General features: G+C 46.4%; 1 protein-coding gene across 4 annotated transcripts in view; it reads left to right on the forward strand.

The window, feature by feature from the left end:
• Window positions 1-8,117: 8,117 nt before the first annotated feature.
• Window positions 8,118-23,455, forward strand: part of epc1a (enhancer of polycomb homolog 1 (Drosophila) a) — a 28,559-nt gene continuing 13,221 nt past the window's right edge. Inside the window, exons 1-6 of one of the 4 annotated variants that reach the window (XM_056433809.1) lie at window positions 8,118-8,389; window positions 9,290-9,396; window positions 18,561-18,664; window positions 19,714-19,873; window positions 22,109-22,254; window positions 23,401-23,455. The exon at window positions 23,401-23,455 is cut by the window's right edge and continues 152 nt beyond it. In XM_056433809.1, coding sequence (XP_056289784.1) covers window positions 19,774-19,873; window positions 22,109-22,254; window positions 23,401-23,455 — 301 coding nt within the window. In that variant the 5' untranslated portion in view covers window positions 8,118-8,389; window positions 9,290-9,396; window positions 18,561-18,664; window positions 19,714-19,773. Of the gene's footprint in view, window positions 8,390-9,274; window positions 9,397-11,835; window positions 12,313-18,560; window positions 18,665-19,713; window positions 19,874-22,108; window positions 22,255-23,400 lie in introns of those variants that run through there. The other 3 variants (XM_056433808.1, XM_056433807.1, XM_056433806.1) reach the window with 3 other exon arrangements.

Below are 23,455 nucleotides of genomic sequence, written 5' to 3' on the forward strand. Positions count from 1 at the left end.
TCCATGTGCTTACCTGTCACGGAAGTTGACAACGGCAGAGCGGAATTATGACGTGGGAAACAAGGAATTGTTAGCTGTAAAAGCTGCCCTCGAGGAATGGAGACACTGGCTGGAGGGTGCAGAGCAACCGTTTTAGTCTGGACAGATCACAAGAATCTAGAATATATAAGAAAGGCTAAGCGTCTCAACTCCCGTCAGGCCAGGTGGACACTTTTCTTTAGTAGATTCAACTTCACACTCTCTTTTCGTCCCGGTCTCAGAATCAAAAACCCGATGCTTTGTCTCGTCTTTACGATCCCGAACCACTTGCGGTAGAGCCCAAGACCATCCTTCCACTTAACCGGGTGATCGGAGCCTTTTCCTGGCAAGTGGAGTTAGGCGTTAAAGAGGCAAATGTCATGAATCCAGCGCCTAGCGAGTGTCCCAACAATCTGCTGTTTGTTCCTGAGGCTCTTCACCCAAGGTCATCCACTGGGCTCACTCATCTGTGCTTCGTGCCATCCGGGAGTAGCAAGAACAATGTTCAGGATTCAACAACGTTTCTGGTGGCCATCCATGAAGAAAAATGTGGCCGAGTATGTAGCGGCTTGTCCGGTGTGCGTGTAATAAGACCTCATCTCAAGTTAAGATGGGCTTGCTCCAGCCGCTGCCGATTCCCCATCGTCCTTGGTCACACATTTCGATGGATTTTGTGACAGGATTTCCCTCATCCAGAGGCAAGACTACGGTTCTAACAGTGGTTGATCGATTTTCAAAGATGGCTCACTTCATCCCATTGACCAAGCTTCCCTCTGCCAAAGTCACCGCAGAGGTCATGACGAATCACGTATTCAGGATCCATGGATTCCCTAATGACATTGTTTCCGACAGGGGTCCACAATTCATTTCCGCCTTCTGGAAAGAGTTTTGTCGACTCATAGGTGCCACCGTCAGCCTGTCATCAGGATATCACCCTCAGTCAAATGGACAGTCGGAGCGTCTGAACCAAGAACTAGAGACTACGCTACGTTGTCTCGTCTCCCGGAACCAGACCACCTGGAGTGACCACCTCACATGGGTCGAGGTTGCCCACAATACCCTTCCTACGGCGGCCACAGGTCTCTCTCCATTCCATTGTGTCAATGGTTTCCAGCCTCCACTTTTCCCTAACAACGAGGAAGAGGTGATGGTTCCATCGGCACATGCCATGATCAGACGTTGTCGCAGAGTTTGGGCTGGTGCTCGCCAGTCTCTTCTCCGAAGTTCAGCTCGGATGAAGGCTGTTGCGGACGTTCATCGCAGGGTCGCTCCCTCCTACAGTCCAGGCCAAAAGGTTTGGCTCTCTACCAAAGACTTACCACTCCATGTCGCCTCAAAGAAACTGGCTCCGAGATTTGTGGGTCCGTTTCCAGTGTCCAGAGTCATCAACCCGGCGTGCACGCTTGCAACTCCCAGGACCTTGAGAGTGCACCCAACGTTTCACGTTAGTAGAATCAAGCCGGTGTGAGAGCACACTTGTTCCGCCTCAAGCCCCTCCACCGCCCCAGTTCTTTGAAGGGTGACGTTTACAAGGTCCGTAAGCTACTGGAGGTCCGTAATAGGGGAGGGCAAGCAATTCCTAGTAGACTGGAAGGGTTACGGTCCTGAGGCTAGAAGCTGGATAGCTGCTTCATTTATCGAGACAAGACTCTTATCCACGACTTTTACAATCAGCCTGGGCCATCAGGAGTTGGCCCTAGAGGGGGTACTGTTGTGCACCGACAGATATGCTAGAGAGGTTCATGTCATTTATGTTCGCTTTCTCTCATTCCAGGCTTCCTGATTGTTTTCACCTGTCATCACACCTGTCTCCTATGCTCATCAGTGTCAGCCCGCCCTGATTGGTCCCACCTGTGTCTTGTTACCATGTGCTTAAATTCCCCTGTCTCCCAGTGTTCCTTGTCAGTTCGTCTGGTCTTTTGCCATGATCAGGTCGGGTTATGTTGTGCTCTTGAAAAGTTTTTGATCCCTCACTACGTGAGCGCTTTCATTTTGTTCACTGCAGAACCGAAAAATAAAGTACTTACAAATACTTTATCTCTGTCTCCCGGGTCGTGCAATTGGGTCCTACTTCCTAAGTGTCTGAGCTCGTAACAAATAGTGTCTTAAAGAACCATTTTTTAAGGTTCTTTTTGACACCTTTATAGGTTCTTTAAAGAATTCTAAAAGGAAATGATTCTCTACAGAACCCTGATTTGAAAGGTTATATGTGGAACCAGAAATGGTGCCTTAAAGAACCATTTTAAAAAGTTTTTTTGAAGAAGTATTTCAGGAAATGGTTCTTTAAAGAACACTGTTTTGAAAGGTTCTTTAAAGAACCAGAAATGGTGCCTTAAAGAAACATTTTTTAAGGTTCTTTGAGACACCTTTATAGGTTCTTTGAAGAACTATTTAAGGAAATGGTTCTTTAAAGAACCCTGGTTTGAAAGGTTCTGTGTGGAACCAGAGGTGGTTCTTCTAACGCATCACTCTGAAGATCCATCTTGACTGTTTCCTCCTTCCTTCTGAAACCGAATCGTCTGGCGGACTGTCAACAAACACACGTCCGTTCCTCTTGAGGACGCCGTGGTTCTGCTGCGGGGCGTAGGCGGCGTCTCCCCAAAACCAACAGTTCCGGGAGCGCATTCCTCACGACGCCCACGGCGTTCTGCCGGGTGATGGTCGAGGCGTCTCCGTTCAGTGAGGCTTGAAGCTCACGTTTCCCTTCCCGGGGAAAAGGTCGTCCGCATCTCGTCGGCGCCGCACGCCGACAGCTCCTCAGGTTGCAATGCGCCAGCTTCCGAGGTTGCCATGGCGAACGGCGAGGGGTCTCAGCTTTTCCGACATCAGGCCTCGGGGGCCGGGGCCCCTGTGTGTGTGTGTGTGTGTGTGTTAAGTGAAGCCATTAGCATGTGGCCATGCACAGTTCAAAGTGACGCTTATGCTAATTATGATGATCCCCTCATTAGCGGAGCATTGCAATTGTGCCCCAGGAATACCCCCCCCCCCCCTCCAGGTGAGCTTTAATGAACGCATAACAGGACCTTTTGCACCTGAAGACCACCCCGCGTTGCCATGGAGCCCACGAGGCCTCGGCGAAGTCGTCGAGGTCCTGCTAAGCCCCCCCCCCCCAGCTCTGAACCATCATGTGGGGGAGGAGCTCTATCCATTCAGCTGAATTACTCATAGTGTCTGTTTAACGAAGGCTTCAAAGACATTTGAGAGTCTCATCATCATCATTATTATCATTATTATTATTATTATGATTATTATCATTATTATTATTATTATCATTATTATTATTATCATTATTATTATTATCATTATTATTATTATTATCATTATTATTATTATTATCATTATTATTATTATCATTATTATCTTTATTATTATTATTATCATCATTATTATTATCATTATTATTATTATTATTATTATCATTATTATTATTATTATCATCATCATTATTATTATCATTATTATTATTATTATTATTATTATTATCATTATTATTATCATTATTATTATTATTATTATCTCCCACCACAAATAGCAGAACCAAACCAGAGTGTTGAGGGCGGGGACCTGCAGAGGTCACGCGCTGGATGCCTATGCTCTAGTTTTTTTCATCGCCATCTTGCTATATGTTAAATAATATATCATATTCGTCTCATACGGAGACCTCCATCTTCTCGATGGGCTTCGATCCAACCCCCACCCGGGTCATGTCGGCGTCCTCCACGCTGTACGTCCCTGTCGCCAGGCCTTCCCCTCAGATGTGCTCGCATGCGTGAACAAGGAGGAAGGAGAAGCTCCGAGGGCGACACGCTCAGAGGAAGAGGGGCTTCGTCCTCAGCTCGGGCGGACATGACATCCACGCGTCACGTGAGTGCTCTGAACGTCGTATATTGCCCCCCCCCCCCCCTCTCTATCTGGTTCGGTTCCTTCCGAATCCACACAAATTCGAGAGATTGAAAAAAAAATGAAAAAGCGCAAGCTCGTCAGTTTTATGTATCGGATGGTCATCAGTGTGCGTCGTAAACTGGTCCGTATATTTTGAACGCCAAACAGTTTCATAACGATGACAATTAAACAAGCTATTGTAATTTCATCCGAAATACATGTTTTGGGGCGGAATGAATATTGTGTCTGATAAAGTGCCACAGTGTGTGTGTGTGTGTGTGTGTGTGTGTGTGTGTGTGTGTGTTTCACGGCCTCTCAAGAGTGCCCCTCAGGGCCCCCGAAACGTGATCCCCATCACCGCGGCGCTATCTGCCTGTGTTGTGGTTCTTGGTGTGGCTTTGTTGCTGCTATGGAAACGACATGGCACTCAGCATCCCTGGACCGGAGGGAGGTGTTTTTGTTGGCCTCTTCCAGAGGAGCGAAGACAAATGTAGAGATCCATCTCCTCCGCACAGAGAAGTAAGGGTTCTTAAGTGGTTCTTAAAAAGGCTTTGAGGTTCTACGAAGAACCAATCACCTATTGGAGAACCATTTTTTCGTTTGAGACACCTTTTATAGGAATGAGAAAATTGTTCTTTGAAGAACCCTGGTTTGAAAGGTTCTTTGTGGAACCAAAAATGGGGCCTTAAAGAGGCATTTTTGAACGTTCTTAAAAGATACTTTCAAAGGTTCTTTGAAGAACTATTTAAGGAAATGGTTCTTTAAAGACCCCTGGTTTGAAAAGTTCTTTGTGGAACCAAAAATGGGGCCTTAAAGAACCTTTTTTTAAGGATCTTTGAGACACCTTTATAGTTTTTTTGAAGAACCCTTTAAGGAAATGGTTCTTTAATGAACCCTGGCCTGAAAGGTTCTTTGTGAAACCAAAATGGCCCCTCAAAGAACCATTTTTTGAAGGTTCTTAAAATATACTTTTAAAGGTTCTTTGAAGAGCTATTTAAGGAAATGGTTCTTTGTGGAACCTGAAATGGTGCCTTAAAGAACCTTTCTTTAAGGATCTTTGAGAGACCTTTATAGATTCTTTGAAGAACCCTTTAAGGAAATGGTTCTTTAAAGAACCCTAGTTTGAAAGGTTCTTTGTGGAACCAGAAATGGTGCCTTAAAGAACAATTTGTTGAAGGTCCTTTGAGACACCTTTATAGGTTCTTTGAAGAACTCCTTAAGGAAATGGTTCCCTGGTTTGTTTTTTTGTGGAACCACAAATGGTTATTCTAAGGCATCACTCTGAAGAACCATTTTCGGTTCCACACGGCACCTCCATGTTTCTGCGTGCAGTGTGACAAACGTGGACGGGTCCCGGTAGTAACGCCGATGTAAAACCACGAAGCAACGCAAGAACGCAACTCATAAATGTTCTTCAGAAGATAAACATGCGGCATGAATGAAAACAGAAAAATCAATTACCTTGTTGGATCACTAAGACCTTCAATTTATCAGAGCGATAAGGGAACGCATCTCTCAGAGCGGTGCACGCCGTTGCCAAAGGAACGTCGACGAGAGGAACCCGAAGATGAGCAGCAGTCACCTGGCAGCCATGGAAACGGATCTCCTCTCCTATCGGGATGCCTCAGCATCCTTCACCTGAACTGGAGTCAGCAGCTGGACCAACTTGTTTGGCTGCGTGTGTGTGTATCTGTGTGTGTGTGTGTGTGTGTGTGAGAGGGGAGGTGTGAGGGAGGGAGAGGGGGGGGGGGTTGATGTCAGACTTGCTCCCCTTTGATCTCAATATGCAGCCCGGGACTGCCAGTGTCCGAGCCTTCACAGTATGCACTGCACGCTCACACACACGCACACAAACGCACACACACACACACATATGTACACACACAGAGACATACACGTACACACGCATGCACACAGATACACGTACCCACAAACGCACACACACACACACACACACACATACGTATACACACACACAGACATACACGTACACACACACACACATACATATACACACACAGACATACACGTACACACACACACACATTTACGTATACACACACAGACATACACGTACACACACATGCACACAGATACACATACACACACATATACGTATACACACACAGACATACACGTACACACACACACACATACGTATACACACACAGACATACACGTACACACACACACACATACGTATACACACACAGACATACACGTACACACACACATACGTATACACACACAGACATACACGTACACACACACACACACATACGTATACACACACAGACATACACGTACACACACACATACATACACACAGACATACACACGCATGCACACAGATACACGTACACACACACACACACACACAAATCAACTGATTATTACGCATGGTTTGTCTGCGGAATGCATGCAAAGTTAATGTCCTAACATTATTAAATGATATATTATTTCTCATTAAATCCCTGGGAGCTAATTACATACGGAGTCAGATTGTGCACGGCGCGTGCGCGAGGATACGGCTCCCGTACATGCTGACGGTTGACTCAGCTGTTGGGGCTCTGCGTTATGCGCCGTAATCCCGGCGGAGGCGCGGGGTCCGTGCGCGGATCTCCACCGCCCCCTGGAGGAGGAAGGGGGGAGCGCATCTCCATCCGGCTGGACACGATGAGGCAGCTTCACGCGCTCGTCTGCAGCTCAGAGAAGATGCTGTTTGTGCATCTGAAGAAGACTCGGCAACGGGAAAGCTGCGAATCCATCAAAGAGACCGCTTCAGGTCCGATGTGGCGCATGCGCACAGCTTTAATAGAGCATATGCACTGGGCTGAGTCGGGTGAGCGCAGAGAAACAATGGCATGTTCAAATCTAAATGGATGTTAGGGGTGTTGTCCCCCCACACACACACACACACACACACTGCCTACAGATGGTGACTGATGACCTTGCTTGAAGAGTTGATTAAAGCGATATTCATCATATCGGCGCCTCCTCCACTCCCAGAGCCATTGAGCAGGCGTGCATGCAGCTTTAACAGTCAGTGGGGTGCGGTGGTGGTGGAGGTGTGGTGGAGGTGGAGCATCAGAGAAAACGACTCCATATGCTTCCACTGTGCAGCACATTCCCCTTCATCTGTGTCCTGATCATGAGGAATGTGTGGGGTGCAAATAGCATTCCGGATGTGAAGTGGCACTTGTCAGAAGTGAGGGGTGACTCGACCTGACGACGGTTACATAACAAATAACCTTCACTGCAACGAGAATGTAGCTGTTGCATCACGTCTTGTTCTGTGAGTGCATGGTTAAACATAATAATATATATATTTAAAATAGTACATTTTATAGTCTTCGCTTTTCTCCTACATCGATTGTTGTGTATGTATTCACTATTATAGTCTTGTTGTATTATTATATTACGTTTTTTTAACATACTTTTTTTATTATTTGTATGATTATTATCATCATTATTTTTTTTAAAGTTGTATTATGTTTTAATTATTATATTCATTATTATTGATGTTTTTTTATTTCCAAATATAGTGTTTTTGTTTTATTATTATATTAGGTTTTTTAAATTGTATATTATTATATTCATTATTATTTATATTGTGTATTCATTTATTTACTATTCTAGTATTGTTATGTTATTAAAATATTACGTTTTCTTATAATTAGTAATATATTTAAAAATAGTACATTTTATAGCCTTCGCTTTTCTCCTACATCGATTGTTGTGTATGTATTTACTATTATATTGTTGTTTTATTATATTACGTTTTTTTAACATAATTTTTTGATTATGATTATTATCATCATTATTTTGTAATTATTTGTATTATGTTTTAATTATTATATTCATTATTATTGCTGTTTTTTAAATTTCCTAATATAGTGTTTTTGTTTTATTATTATATTACGTTTTTAAAATTTATATTATTATATTCATTATTATTAATGTTATGTATTTATTTACTATTCTAGTATAGTTATTAAAATATTACGTTTTTTTATAATTATTTCAGTATTATTCGTATATTATTCTTATTTATTTATCATGTCATTGTTATTATTAATACTGTCATTATTTATATTTGCATGAGGGGGCGGGCGGGGGAGACCAGTGAGCTCATCCTCCACAGGTGATTGGTGGCTCTCACCGTCCAATCACAATCCGCCTTCAAAGTGGCTCGGTGGTCAGTTTGGCTCTTTCTCTTTTTTTCTTTTGGTGGAAGTATCTTCAGCCCCTCCGCGAAACTATCCCCCAAGTTTACCGTCAGCGACCCGGATACCTCTTCCCCCGCCGTGCGTGTCGTCTCCGGGTGTCCTCTCACGGCCGCTTCCGCCCTCACTTTGAGAAGATTACGCTTAGAAAAATAGCGTCCTGAAGGGAGCTAACCAGCGTTAGCATCGGGGCTAGCATGACAACCAGAAGAAGGACTGCCATCCTCCTCCTCCTCCTCCCCTGTGGCTCTGCTAGCGAGCAGGTAAGTTGCAACTCCGGCCCCGGGGGCTAGTTTCCCCTCCCCGTGTGTGTGTGTTTGTGTGTGTGAAGCGAGAGATAAAGACACCTTTAGTTAGTTCGCGGGGGTTAACATGAAACTCGGCTGGTAAATGGCGCAGGGTCACAGCGGAACGGGGGGCTAAGCTAACGCTAGCAGCCCGTTAGCCTCTCGGTGTCACAGCTGTGTCTGATCTGCGGTCTCGAGGCCAATTACAACACCCGTTAGACAGTTATTTTTATTTTTATAAAGCTGCATTGTAATCCGTTTCGTGACTTTGGTTGCACACATAATATTTAATCTATTTGTTAAATTTATTTTAGCTTCTGTCGTGTCTTGCTCTGTTTACCACCCCCACACACACACACACACACACACACCGCCCCCTTCTCTCTCTCCTCTTCGATGTATAGCTTGACACTAATGTGACCAAAACTTAGCTCTAGCTTATTTTTAAAAAATCGCTTTAGTGTGTGTGTGTGTCCCTCTGTGTGTGTGTGTGTGTGTGTGTGTGTGTGTCCCTCTGTCTCTGTGTATGTCTCTGTCTGTGTGTGTGTCTCTGTCTGTCTGTCTCTCTCTGTCTGTCTGTGTGTCTCTCTCTGTCTGTGTGTGTGTCTCTCTCTGTCTGTCTGTGTGTCTCTCTCTGTGTGTGTGTGTGTGTGTGTGTCTGTCTGTGAGTGTGTCTCTGTGTGTGTGTGTGTGTGTTGGGGGTTAACTGCCCTGCCTTGCTCCCAATATTTTGGGCCCAGTGACATTCCAGTGTGTTGATATAATAACTGCCCGGCGTGAACGAAGCAGGCGGCTATCGATGCGTCTGCCGAGACGTTATCGAAGCCTAAAGATGATGTCATCCGCCCGTCTTCATTGCAGCTCCTCGTTTCACAGGTGTCCGTCGTGGCCTGCAGCCGTGACCCCTCCCAGGTGGACGATGTCGATGTCGGTCGTCCACGTCTTCGCGATGCGCCTGCGGGGACTCTCGCCTACGTCTCCAGGTCATTTGCATTCCTCATTCTGTTTTTTAAAAATATGACAATAAAGTATGTGCGATGTACACATCTCGTGAGATCGGGACCCACCTTTTAGAAGAAAAAAAAAAAGAAAGAAGGTCTGCACACTTCTTATTTGTCATTTTTGCGTGTGCAGTGAACCGGCGTTGGGCGTTAGCGTTGCTGCGTCACACTTTAACATTTGTCTTTGTGGACGTAAGCGGTGGAGCTCCCGTGTGCGTGGCACATCACTCGTGACGACGGGGCGCGCCGTGCAAACGGCTCCGAGAAGATGGTCAGTGGCGGAGCCTGGTGACGCAGGTATCGCGTTTGTAAACGTCCATAAGGAGGGAGTTTGGCATGAGTGAGATTTAGAGTTTCCGTATCGATTCTTGCCCAGTGGACATATCGTGTGTGCGTGCGTGTGCGTGCGTGCGTTGCAACAACAAATCGATTATTAAAATAGTTGGCAACGAATTTCATTATCGATTAGTTGTGTCGCGCGATGTTGTATTCAAACTAACAATGAGAATTCCAAAGCATACCGTATATATTCCGTTTAATTAATATTTGCATATAACAAATTTGCATTACTCTTCACAAAAAAATTGGGATTTTATTTTTTTCAATTGCTTTTCTAGGCCTAGAAATAGCCTTTTAAAAACTCCATGACTTTTCCAGGTTTTCCATGACCGTACGAACCCCGTTTTGAATAAAGGGCTTAAAATTACAGTTTTTTTATTTTATCCGATTAATCGAAAAAATAATCAACAGATTAATCGATTATCAAGATAATCGTTCGTTGCAGCCCTAGTGTGTACACGTCTCCGTCTCTCTTAGCGCTCCAGATGCTGAGTAACCAAACATCAGGAATGCGAGTCCCTCCTCGATGCTCTCCCTGTTGCGCTACATTTACATAAACATTAAACCTCGTGTTACGATGTGAAGCAGCTGTTTGCAGAACTATTCTCCCCACTCTCCTTTTTGTTGACTTTAGAACGCGGTCTCAACATCCGTTGCCTTCGGTAATTCACACACGACGAGCTTTGGAGGTTCCTGACCTCCTGCGATGGATGTGAGTTCACCCAAAATATATTTTTGGATTTCAATAACCATCCAGTCAGCGGCTGAAAACTGTCGATTGACTGCGAAGAACATCGCATCGCTTCTGCGTCGTGTCCCGTCGGGATGCACGTGAAGCCTTTCCTGATACGGCAGCAGAACGCCGTACTGGTTTCCACGGTTACGACGCCGGGATGAAGCAACCTTGCCCGTCAGAGTGTATTTTGTTTTCTGTTGCATCCCTGTTTTTATCTTGCACTTGGTGCGGTCTTACTGTCAAATAAGGGCCATCAAAAACAATTACATTTAATAATATGTTTTAATATAATCTTTATTGATCCCTGTGGGGAAATTATTCCCTGCACTTAGTAATTAAGGAGCAGTGGGAGCAACTGGGGGTTCAGCGTCTTGCTCAAGGACACTTCAACATGCAACTAATGGGGAGAGAGGCAACCACTCATCCCCACGAGCTACAGCCGAGCCAGAAGGGAATTTATTTGCTTATTTATATTGTTAAAACTGATAATGGGTCACTCATTTTGTGTTGTTGTTTAGGGTGGTCAACGTGAAAGCTTACGTCACGTTTTGGCTTTATTTATTTGTATATAGCTTTTGTCATCTTGGTATTTTTAAGTAGGCGTGTCTTAATTTTCTCTTGGCGTGGACTTCTGCTTGAAGAATGTGAATTTTAAATGTAGAACGTCACAATTCTCAGAAGCCAAAATAACATTAGCATAAAAAACATTAGTATTTATTGCTCAACATTAAGGTGTTTCAGTTGTTGTGTTCAGGCTTTGGAGATGAGTATTTTTTTTAATAATGTCGATGGCAAAGATGACAGCGCAGGCGTGGGGACGTCAGTGTTTTGACTCGGTTTCTATGTCTTGTGCATGAATGAAAAGCAACAACAGAAACAAGTTAACTTTGTAGTTGTAGTATATTCAGGTTTGTTCCACACGGTGGCGCTCTCTGCAAAATAATTGAATCCGACAGGCAGAACAGGTGTCCTATTCTGGGTTGCGCATTAATTCAAACACACGGCAGAAGTTTGAAATAATCCAAGGTAAAAAAACTCAAACTATTTGACTTTTCTTTTTCCTGAAATTTGAGCCATATTACTAGTTTATTTTTATATTCCTACAAATTTTTTTTTTTAACGTAATTAATGCATCTTTTTTTAATACGTCAGCAGCAGCCTGTCGTATTACCTACTCCCTAAAAAATTTAAAAAAAAGAACATCCCGAGCCTGGAAGTTCACCTCCCTTCATCAGCATCCAGCATCTCGCCCCCACCTTCGGTACTCCCTCTCTCTCTCCCCCCTCCCTCCCCGGTACCCCAAGGGTCTCGCGAGCGCGCACGCGTGCGAAACTGCGTGGGAATGGCTGTTCGTGTGATCGAGGGGGTTGGGCCGCTCGGAGCGAGCGGAGAGCTGCATGAGTTTGTAATGTCCGCCATGTTGGCCATGGCGTATTGAACCGGGGGGAGGACCAGCGGAGCCGACGGAGTAGCGAGACCGACGGAGAGCGACCGAGACCCGGGCCTGCCCGGCTCTGATCGCGCTGCTACGGAACCCCTTCGCCTGCTCTCAACCGGACCGGCGGACTCCTCACAGATTCATCCATGAGAACTCGAGGCAGACCCGCTGTTGTTTCTAGCAGAGCGAATAGATTTACGCTGCATCTTTTAATATAAAAAATAAAAATAAAATGAGTAAACTGTCGTTTCGGGCGCGGGCGCTGGATGCTAGTAAGCCTCTACCCGTCTTCCGCTGCGAGGATTTGCCGGACCTGCACGAATACGCCTCGATCAACCGGGCGGTGCCGCAGATGCCGACCGGGATGGAGAAAGAAGAGGAATCGGTATGTTTTCGTTCATCTTCCGTTGCCGCCCGGCCGACGGCGGCTCCCTTTTCTCGGCCGTGCTTTCCACACCGAGGGGCGCCGCGATGCTGCCTGCGCAAGCTCGTGCAAAATGGCCGCCATTACCTCTATCCTTTTTTTTTTTCTTCCGCTCACACGACGGCTCTCGGCGAATACCGCGTTTCGGGAGCCCGCGCCGCCGCGGGAACCGCCGCGGGGTCGCGCCGGTACGATATCGGATGCTTTAGCCGTGTTGTGTCCGGTCGGTTGGACGCGAAATCGAGCCCGGGAGCACAAAGCCGAGTCACGTGACTCGCGTCGGCTCCACCATTTTGTTGACTTTCTTCTGTGGGTAGAAGGCAAGCGGGAACGGGCCTCGGACGCGGTGCACCTTCCGAGAGCGAGTGCCAGGGGGAGACAGCGAGCCCCCACCCGTCTCCCCCCCACACACCCCCAGCCCCAGCCCGGTTTGACAGCGAGGTGTTGCGTGTTGACAGCTCCGGCTTCGCCATGTGTGCTGCACACTGGCTGCTCTTGCAGTCGCCAAGTTTGTCAAAGGAGGCGAAGGAGAACGATAGCATTTCCTGTACTCTTTTAACAAAATATATAGATTTTTTTTTTACTCCCAGGGTTCGTACGGTCATGGAAAACCTGGAAAAGTCATGGCATTTTAAAATGGTAATTTCCAGGCCTGGAAAAGTCATGGAAAAAACTTAAATCATAACAGTTTTGGAAAAGTCATGGAAATGTGTTATATTCACATGTTCAAATGTGTTATATTCACATGTTCATTTAAGCAGAGTTTGAATTCATTAATATGTTTTTTAAAGAAAGACGCTCAAAATATAAGCCGGCGATAGCTCTCAATATGCAACATTTTCTACAGTTTTCATGTTTATACCGAGATTTCAGTTTGGTCATGGAAATTTAGTTTAAAGTCATGGAAAAGTCCTGGAAATCCATCAGTCAAAATGTGTAAACCCTGGAGAAAGGAGGGGGTGATGAAGAAAAATAGCATTTCCTCCACTTAAAAAAAATTATAATATATATATTTTTTTTACTCCCAGGGTCCGTACGGTCATGAAAAACCTGAAAAAGTCATGGCATTTTAAAATGGTCATTTCCAGGCCTGGAAAAGTCATGGAAAAAACTTAAATCATAAAAGTTTTGGAAAAGTCATGGAAATGTGTTATAATCACATCATTTATGCCTGAGTTTGAAATAATGTATATGTTTTTTAAAGAAAGTCGCTCAAAATATAAGCCGGCGATAGCTCTCAGTATGCAACATTTTCTACAGTTTTAATGTTTATACCGAGATTTCAGTTTGGGCATGGAAATTTAGTTTAACATCCTGGAAATCCACTGGTCAAAATGTGTAAGAACCCTGGAGAAAGGAGGGGGCGAAGAAGAAAAATAGCATTTCCCGCACTCTTTTAGAATATATATATATATATATTTTTGTTTTTACTCCTAACGCAGATCTTGCACTGTGGGAGCACGGTGTGTGTTTTAAAAGTTGCTCGTGTTAACTTCGAGACATGCCTGTTGTCAGCCTCACACCTGGATTAGCTTAGCCATTTTAAAATAGTTTGTGTATTAATGAAAGCTGAGCAGGTGGAGGACGGCGTGTCCACTCGAGTTTATTGAATTTATCTTGTAACGTCTTCACATGTCTGACGTTGTCGTGCAGAATAATGTTTATAAAGCTGTGTGGATGCTTGGTTTGTCATTCAGAGCCACAGTTTCATCACTGAGGAGGTATTTATTTGATGTGGTTTAATATTTGTTATATTTGTTTGAGCGTGGGGGAAGTCTCTCGCACTACTACTCCGGTGTGTTTACTCTGGCGTGCAGCAGCTTGTCATTAATCGCGTTCAGCCGTGGAAATGATTTGCATCGTGTCTCCGGGCGGATTCTTTGAACGAGTTGGCTCCGACTCGCCGTCTACGCTCCCACGTGTTCACCTGGCGCCGCTTTTGGATTATTTATTCATGGGGATTGTTGTTGTGTAACAGCTGGGGGCGGGGGGGGGTAGTTGTAGCTCGAAAGAAAGCATCAATGGCTCGCGTGTCAGCGGGTCACTTCTTCAGATGCCTCGGCAGACACAGACACTCGGAAAGCACACGCAGGGCGCTGTGTCAGCAGAAATCCAGACCCCCGGCGGGCCCCCCCGCTCTACCTACTGTACGCTCACACGGCGGCATTACATAACTGAGTGACGCTGGAGATAAAGAGGACCGTTTTACTACACGGCTCCCTGACCCACATCCACTCCGGCGACAACGGAGAGCTGGCAGAGCGACCGCACGCTGACCTCAGGATGTCGTCTGTTTAAGGAAGCGGGGAAGCACAAATGCATAATTTTGGAGACGGTAGAGGGCATGCGGGCGCACGCGGGAGGCGGATATGTTTCTGTGGCCACGCTCGTCCTCGGAGCAAACCTGGAAGTCTGCGATCAGCCGAATCCACAGCCGCGCACCTTTTGTGCGTCCGCCTCATCGGTGTTCACGACGTCGGACCTGAGGGGAATAATTAACCTCTAGAACGCGTAATCCGTGCGCCTCCGGTTGTTGCAGCGGACCTGGAAATGTTTATGTTTATTAAGGATCCCCATTAGTCTCCACCGGAGTGGAGACTATTCTTCCTGGAGTCCAGTCAAAAAACATTAAAATACAAATATATCAAATGATCAATTATCACAAAAACACTTAGAAAACAACATTTACATTAAAAGTAAAAAACACACACTTGTGTAATCGGGGAAAAAAATTCTTGACTGGCCTGCTCTGGCTTATAGATAGATAGGGAGGGAGAGGGGGGAGGTAGAGAGAGAGGGAGGGAGAGAGGAGGAGAAGAGAGAGAGAGGGAGGTAGAGAGCACTTGTAGATCGGGAGGGAGAAAGATTCTGAGGGGAGGTGAGAAGGAGAGGAGGAGAGAAGAGGGAGAGAGAGAGAGGAGGAGGAAGAGGAGAGGGGAGAGGGGAGAGAGGGGGAGAAGGAGGAGGAGAAGAGAGAGAAGGAGGAGGAAGAGAGAGGGAGGTAGAGAGAGAGGTAGAGGGGAGGGAGAGGGAGGAAGAGAGGAGAGGGAGGTGGAGAAGAGGGAGGAGAGAGGAGGAGAGAGAGAGGGAGGAGAGAGAGAGAGGAGGTGGAGAGAGGGAGAGGAGGAGGAGAAGAGAGGGGAGGGACAGAGGAGGGAGAGAGGAGGAGAGTAGAGGGGGGGGGGGGAGAAGAGAGAGGAGAGAGAGGGAGGGAGAGAGAGGAGATATATACATACATACATTTGCGCTGATGGTTGGATAACGTGATGAATCAGTCCTCCTCACGAGGTCAGACAGACACAATGGGCCCCGTCTCATTTAAAGTGCCGTGATTTGCGACGGAGGTAAAGGACACGGGGAGAAATAAACAAAGGAGCTCGTGAAGAAGCACGCCGTTCGCATAACGGATCGCCGCTCGGTCGTTCGCGGGCCGGAGTCGTCGTCGGTGATGAGGGGAAGGCGTGCGTACTCGTAATTAAATCGGATAAATTAGAAAAATAAATTGCCACAGCGACCACGTGGGCTTTTTGAACACGCCCTCGTTGGCGTTCGAGAGCTCCGGCGGTACCGCTTTGCTTCGCTTCTTAGAGTTCTGCTTTCTGAAAGGAGATGTTCGTCTCGCTGTGCTTCTTTCTTTTCTTTTTTTTCGGACGTGTCAGACGGGCCTTTGTGGGCGGATCGCCTCTCCTCGGGACGAGCTGGAAACACCTGCCGGGGGCCACGCTTTTTGTTGCAGTGGCAACTTTTGTCGAAGTCGCGTCTGATTTATCCCCGGGAACGTTTTCGTGGAAAGAAACGCGTGGAGGGAGAAAAGGGAGGAAATAAATAATCTATCCGCGTCCCTGGCGGAAAGCAGCGCTCCCACCCGGATCATTTAGCGTGGAAAGAACAAGAGAATTTCGGGTTTGATATTTTCTGCTTTGAGAAGTGGAGCCCGGTCTACTCGGTACCGGAGGCGCTTCAGTGCTTGCGCGTCCGTTAACGGGCAGCATCACCGTCTCGTCGGGGTCTTGACCTTCAACTCTTGCCCATTTTTACAGAATCCAGTCGCCTCTGTGCTTCAGCGAGGAAAACCTCTCAGAAGTAGTCCAGGTGCAAAACGCTCGGTGTGTGTGAACTTTAAATTCCGATTAAAACCGACGGTTGCAAGAGGTCCTCCAAAGACCCTGTTTGCTTTTCCCCGCGTGCCGCTCTCTCTAAAAGCCCTTTCATCCCCCCTCGCACGCCCAATTCTCCAGCAGAGGAAATCCCCGGCTCCGAAAAGATCCGGATATCTCGAGGCCTGAGACGGCTCAGCGAGCGCCACATCCTCGACAGACGCCCGCGCTCGCTTTTAATTGGTTCCTCGCGTTCTCCTTTAGCGCGGCGTCCTTAACTCTCAAAAGCTCCGGGTTCATCGGCGTGTCGAGACGGCGGCGTTCCCCGAGGACGTGCTTCTTTTTTTCTTTTTCTTTTTTTTCTCATGGATGCGTTTGCCAAGTTACACGGGAGAGCAGAGCCAGACGGCGTGCGGGTTAAGCGCCGCTTCGCCCGAGTTCACACGAGGTCGCGTCTGGCTCACCAGGTGTGTGTGTGTGTGGTGTGCAATTTGTTTGCGGTGCGTCTAAGTCCACATCCCAAAGTCGACCTCAGAGCCGCTAACCAGCAGGTAGCGGGCCACGGATGTCGTCTAAATCCTCTCGTGCGGTCACTTTCGCTTTCGTCCCCAGGCCTTCACGGGTGGCTCGACAATGGCCGACGGCAATAAGCTGTTTTCTTTTGTGTGTGTGTGTGTGGGGGGGGGGGCGGATGGTTTAGCTGTGGGCGCTAGCTGGGCCCCTTCATGCCGGCTCACGGCTCGGCTGCGGTTCTCCTGGCTCCGGGTCGCACTTAGAGGCCCTCGCCACTTAAAAACTCACATTTGACACTTCCACCCGTCGGCGTATCGGTTTTCTGGTCGTAAGAAATTAGCCGTGCGCCGACGTGGCCGACCTCGTCGACGGACACGATTGCCCAACGCTGACCCGTATTCCGAAATCTACCAGAGAGCCTTATGTCTGCGGAGCAAAAAACAACAAAGTGTGTAAAATGAGTCGGAGCCCCGTTAAAATACTTGCTGGAGTCAGTTTGACTGCGTTGGCCATCTGTTGCATCAGAGGGCATCTCCAGTTCACTGCAGCACTGGTTCTCCGCCTTTTGGAAGTGATGTACCCCCTGTGAAATATGTTCACCCCCTCACCAGTGCAAAGCATTTTGGGACGAAAGAAAGATGTAATACGCAGCATCGTGACATCAGTGTCTGATTTAATATAGAATTTATCCAATGATATTCCTTTATTTGTCCCAAAGTGGGGAAATTAATTAATCCTATATTTCAAGGATTTTCTAATAATACATGCTCATTTTAAATATCTATTTATTTATTTATATATTTTTATTTATATATTTATTTATATATTTATTAATATATATATATAATTGTATTATTCCCGTACCCCCTGGAGTGCCTTTATTTGAGCCTACATTTGTAATATGCGTCAACGTTAGTGATGCACATGTTAACACAAGGGCTTGAAGAGGGTCTCCACCTATATTATCTACACCTGTTATAATCATTCATGAACACAGATGAGTCGGCCCATCGGGCGTGTTTAACACGGTTCAGGATTCATCTTCACGTTTTCATCTGAGCAGCACGTGCTTCTTTTTTTTCTCCCGTGATTATATTGTAAAAATAACAAGTGTTGGACGTGGGACTCGCTCGTCAAGTTAAAGTTCCTGATTTACTCGGCTGGTATCTAATCTGTGATGTCATATCCTGAGAGCGCTTTGAGCTACGACCTCTACGACCTCTACGACCTCTCGCCTCTGTTTCTCGTATCTCGGCGCGTGTCGTCTTCAGCGCCCCCGGCCTCCCCCATCGGGACTCATTTCTGTCGAGCTCCACCGGTGAGCACCGTGATGGTGTAACGCACTACGAAATGTACGATGTGACAAGCAAATAATAGATGAGGTCTATGGCATAAAAAAAACCATGAACGATTTAGACTGTGACTGACAGCCCTCTCCTTGTTTTTAATATTTTAAGGGCTAATTGCTTGTATGTTTTGCACTCGTTTTAATGGGCCGTGCTATAATCCCCTTTTTCTTCTTCTTTTTGTATCTTCCAACATTGCACAACTTCTTTCCTCCGCCGCCTCTGGAACAATCTGCGGTGGTACATTATCCAGCGGCTCTAATGAGGGATTGAGATTGTAATCTCTCCTCTGTCGCCAGTGACCGCGCGACCTCGCCGTCTCCCGCCACGTTAATTAACCCGCTGAGCCCCGCGCTGGTAAATCCTGTTTGTTAACACTGGTAACTTGGAATATCTCGGTCGGCGAGACCAGATTCCTGTAATCGGTTCATCTAGTAAACTCATTAAAAATGTGTCCCCGACTAAATCAATCTGGCTCGTTTCTATTCCAGTTACACATCAGCGTACTTGTGTGTGAAGCGGGGCTCGGACGGTCATGGAAAACCTGGAAAAGTCATGGAATTTAAAATAAATGTTTTTTTCTAGACCTGGGGGGGGAAAATCCCAAAAGTTTTGGAAAAGTCATGGAAATTTGTAAAATGGATATTTCCAGGCCTGGAAAAGTCCTGGAGAAGAAGAAAAAATCACCAAAGTTTGGAAAAGGCATGAAGTTTGTTATATTCATAGTTTTGAATAATTAATATGCTTTTAAAAAATATCAGCCATTTTCCGCGCTGCAAGTGAACGCACCGTAACTGAAAAGACATAAATGTTTATTCTTTTAATCTAAACTATTGACTCTCATTCATTTGTGTCATTTAAGGTTATGTTTTGATCGCCATTTATTTATTTATTTATTTGTATGAGTGTTACTCGCATAACACAAGTATTAAACCGAATCGCATAAAATTTGGTCTTTTTACCATAGCACGGTCAATTTGTATCCAATTGGCATGCAACTAATGCCAAAATGTTCCAATTCAATGCCCAATCTTGTGATATGCGAAGGTTATGTTTTGATCGCCGTGTATTTATTTATTTATTTGTTTGTATGCGTGTTATTCGCATAACACAAAAAGTATTAAACCGAATCGCATGAAATTTGGTGGGATGATTGGTTACTATCCGGGGACCATTTGGTTAGATTTTGAGATCGATCAGGTCAAGGTCATGGAAAGGTCAACATCTTTTTTTTACCATAGCACGATACATTTTTGTCCAATTGGCATGCAACTAATGCCAAAATGTTCATAATTCAATGCCCAATCTTGTGATATGCGAAGGTATGCGCTCTACCGAGTGCCCGTTCTAGTTTCCTTTTGTAAACGGCCATTTTCTCTCCTCCCCCCCCCCCCCCTCTCTTCCAGGAGCACCACCTCCAGCGGGCCATCTCGGCGCAGCAGGTGTACGGCGAGAAGCGGGACAACATGGTCATCCCCGTCCCCGAGCCGGAGCGCAACATCACGCACTACGAGACGCTCTACCCCGGGGAGTTCAAGATGCCCAAGCAGCTCATTCACATACAGCGTGAGTAGCGGCCCCGCGGCCCAGCATGCAACGGGAGCGACGGGATTATCCCCGCCGCGAGTGGTCTGAGCACGTGGCGGCGTTGTTGACGCTCGGAGCGCCATGGTTACAGTGGGCTGCCGAGAGAGAGAGCGCGTGTGTCTCTCTCTGTGTGTGTGTGTGTGTGTCTCTCTGTGGCTCTCTCTCTCTCTCTCTCTCTGTGTGTCTCTCTCTGTGTGTGTGTGTGTGTGTCTCTCTCTCTCTCTCTCTGTGTCTCTCTGTGTGTGTGTGTGTCTCTCTGTGTCTCTGTGTGTCTCTATGTGTGTCTCTCTGTGTGTCTCTCTCTCTGTGTCTCTCTCTGTGTGTGTGTGTGTGTGTGTGTCTATGTGTGTCTCTTTCTGTGTGTGTGTCTCTGTGTGTGTGTGTTTCTCTGTCTCTCTCTGTGTTTGTGTGTGTGTTTCTCTGTCTCTGTCGCTCTCTCTCTCTGTGTGTGTGTTTCTCTGTCTCTCTGTGTGTGTGTGTCTCTGTGTGTGTGTGTGTGTGTGTCTCTCTCTCTCTCTCTCTGTGTCTGTCTGTCTCTATGTGTGTCTCTCTCTCTGTGTGTGTGTGTCTCTCTCTGTGTTTGTGTGTGTGTTTCTCTGTCTCTCTCTCTCTGTGTGTGTGTCTCTCTCTGTGTTTGTGTGTGTGTTTCTCTGTCTCTCTCTCTCTGTGTGTGTGTCTCTCTCTCTCTCTGTGTCTCTGTATTTGGGGTTTTGTGGAGCCGTTAGTTGTTGTGACTGTGGGTCCAGACGGGCCGCGTCGGCCTCATTTATGTCAAATCAAATGCAAAAGCCTCTGTCGTGTCGTGCAGCAGCTTTCCGTCCGGACGCTGAACATCTGAACCTCCGTCTGGGAGCGTCTCGCTCGGCGGTCGTGTCGTCGGCCCGTCCTCACGCGCTCCGCGTCGCAGCGTGGTTGCTGTCGTCCCCGAGGGTCTCCCGGCCCACGTGTGGATTCTGATGTCGGCGGGCGCCACAAATGAGTCGTCGGTGTGTTATTGGTTCGGTTTGAAAGGGGAATACCAACGAGGCCATGCTGCATTAAAATCACGTGTTTTAGTTTTATTCCACTTGAGTATAAAAGCTCTTCTGGAGGAGAGCAAGCATTGAAGAGGAATGTTGTGCCGCATGCTGCACTGTGTCAACCAAAGGGGCCGCAGGAGCTGGTACTTCTGGAGCTGGTACTTCTGGAGCTGGTACTTGAAGGAACGCTGCCTCCCTTCCCAGAATGCTTCAGGTCGTGTCGGGTTAATCCGACGACGACTCTAAAGCGCAGGTGGCGACTCAGCAGCAGTTTCCCCCAACAGACTGAACACGTTCCTCCAGATGAAGATGTTCCGGACTCGAGACGTTGGCTCCCCCGACTCGCCGGGCGAAAGGAAACGACCCTTTTGGTGTTTGCCAAGCGGCCGGTGGCGTTCCCGGTCCGGATGCCGGCGTTCGTCCTGCAGCGAACACGAGCGCCGCGCTCCGTCACGATGAAGCGGTGTTTTGTTTATTCAACCGTCGTCCGTCGCCTGCTCTTCACGCCCCGCGGCTCGTGTTCTCCAGACGCCGCTTCAAATGCACCGCCGCTAAATCCAAACGACGGCGCTCATCCAGCCGCGACTCGGAACTTTTTCCCATCTTTCTTTAGTAGATGAGGTTTGCGCTCGAAATGGAAATGTGTATGCGAAGCTCCCTAACCTGACATATTGAATCCAACACATGTGAAATTGGGAAACTGTCAGTACGAGTGTGGCTTTTTTATTTTTATTGTTGAAATATGCGTAATGACCCTCTGTGTCATCGTTATGTAATAAGAAGTCTCAGCTCGAGCGTCTCGTGCCTTCTTTACCTTTATCTTTGCCTTCTTTCTTTAGGTTATGTTTTGATCGCCATTTATTTATTTATTTGTATGCGTGTTATTCACATAACTCAAAAAGTATTCAACCAAATCGCATGAAATTTGGTGGGATGATTGGTTATTATCCAGGGACCATTTGATTAGATTTTGGGATCCATCGGGTCAAAGGTCAAGGTCACGCAAAGGTCAAAATCTTCTTTTTACTATAGCGCGGTCAATTTTCATCCAATTGGCATAAAACTAATGCCAAAATGTTCATAATTCAATGCCCAATCTTGTGATATGCGAAGGTATGCGCTCTACCGAGTGCCCATTCTAGTTTTATTTTTTGTGGCGTCTCCTCGGTGACCGCCTCTCCTCTCCCCCTCGCAGCTTTCAGCCTGGACACGGAGCAGGCGGACTACGACCTGGACTCCGAGGACGAGACGTTTGTGAATAAGCTGAAGAAGAAAATGGAGATCACGGCCCTGCAGTTTGAGGAAATGATCGACCGGCTGGAGAAAGGCAGCGGGCAGCAGGTACGTCTCCTGGCTCTGCTTCGGACACATGACATGCAAACCCAACAAATACCGGTTCCCACCCGGTCATCTATTCATCTGAGTGGTCATTGCATACGTTTTAAGGTTTCTTTAATAGTTATGGAAGGCCGCTGCGTTCTCTGTCCACTAACTCCTGCTCGTTAATCACCCCTGACTAACGAGTTAACCCTCCTGTGACCTTTGGGGTCAATTTGACCCCATTCGATGTTTAACATCTCTAAACAAATTACTAACATCAGTTTTTGTGCTTCATATTTCATGACTTCTCCTAATTTATTGGGGACAACTGGGTAAAGTTAAAATTCACATTATATGTTTTCAACATCCTGAACACAACTTGTACGCATCGGTGTTCTTTGGGGTCAATTTGATATTAAAAATACTTAGAAGTAATATAAAGCCATTAACCCTCCTGTTACCTTTGGGGTCAATTTGACCCCATTCAGTTTAACGTCTCTAAAAAAATTATTGACATAATTTTTTTTTGCTTCATATTTCATGACTTTTCCTAATTTATTGGGGAAAACATAAAATTCACATGATATGTTTTCAATGTCCTGAACACAACTCGTACGTATCGGTGTTCCTCGGGGTCAATTTGACCCCAGGCTGTTTCTCACTGTGTAAAACATATAAGAAATATAAACTTTATTATTTATTTAAAAGGTTGTTTAGGGATCAACAAACAAACATAAAGTACCTGACACTTAAACTTGGGAAACAATATTAATTCTAATATTTTTCTGGAGGTTTTAATTGCTGGGGTCAAATTGACCCCGAGGGTTTAAATATGTTAGTAAATTTGAAGGTAACAGGAGGGTTAAAACACCTCCAATTTGAGGGGGGGGGGCTTTTTATTTTTATTTAATGGGCTATTTAGGTAGTCAACAAACAAACATAGAGTACCTGACACCTAATCTTGGGGAAAAATATGAATTCTAATAATTTTCTTGAGGTTAAACGATGTAAGTACATTAGAAGGTTACAGGAGGGTTAAACTATCGGACGTGTGCCTGAAGGCAACACGACTCCGCCGCGCCGCCGGAGGCCGACGTGCTACTTTTTGTGTAAAAAACCGCCCGCTTCGCGACGTCTCCGCGACTGACCGTCTCCGGCGCCCCGCAGCTCGTCAGCCTGCAGGAGGCCAAGCTGCTGCTGAAGGACGACGACGAGCTGATCA

The sequence above is a fragment of the Pseudoliparis swirei genome, chromosome 16 (genome assembly GCF_029220125.1).
Source record: "Pseudoliparis swirei isolate HS2019 ecotype Mariana Trench chromosome 16, NWPU_hadal_v1, whole genome shotgun sequence".
Classification (NCBI taxonomy): domain Eukaryota; kingdom Metazoa; phylum Chordata; class Actinopteri; order Perciformes; family Liparidae; genus Pseudoliparis; species Pseudoliparis swirei.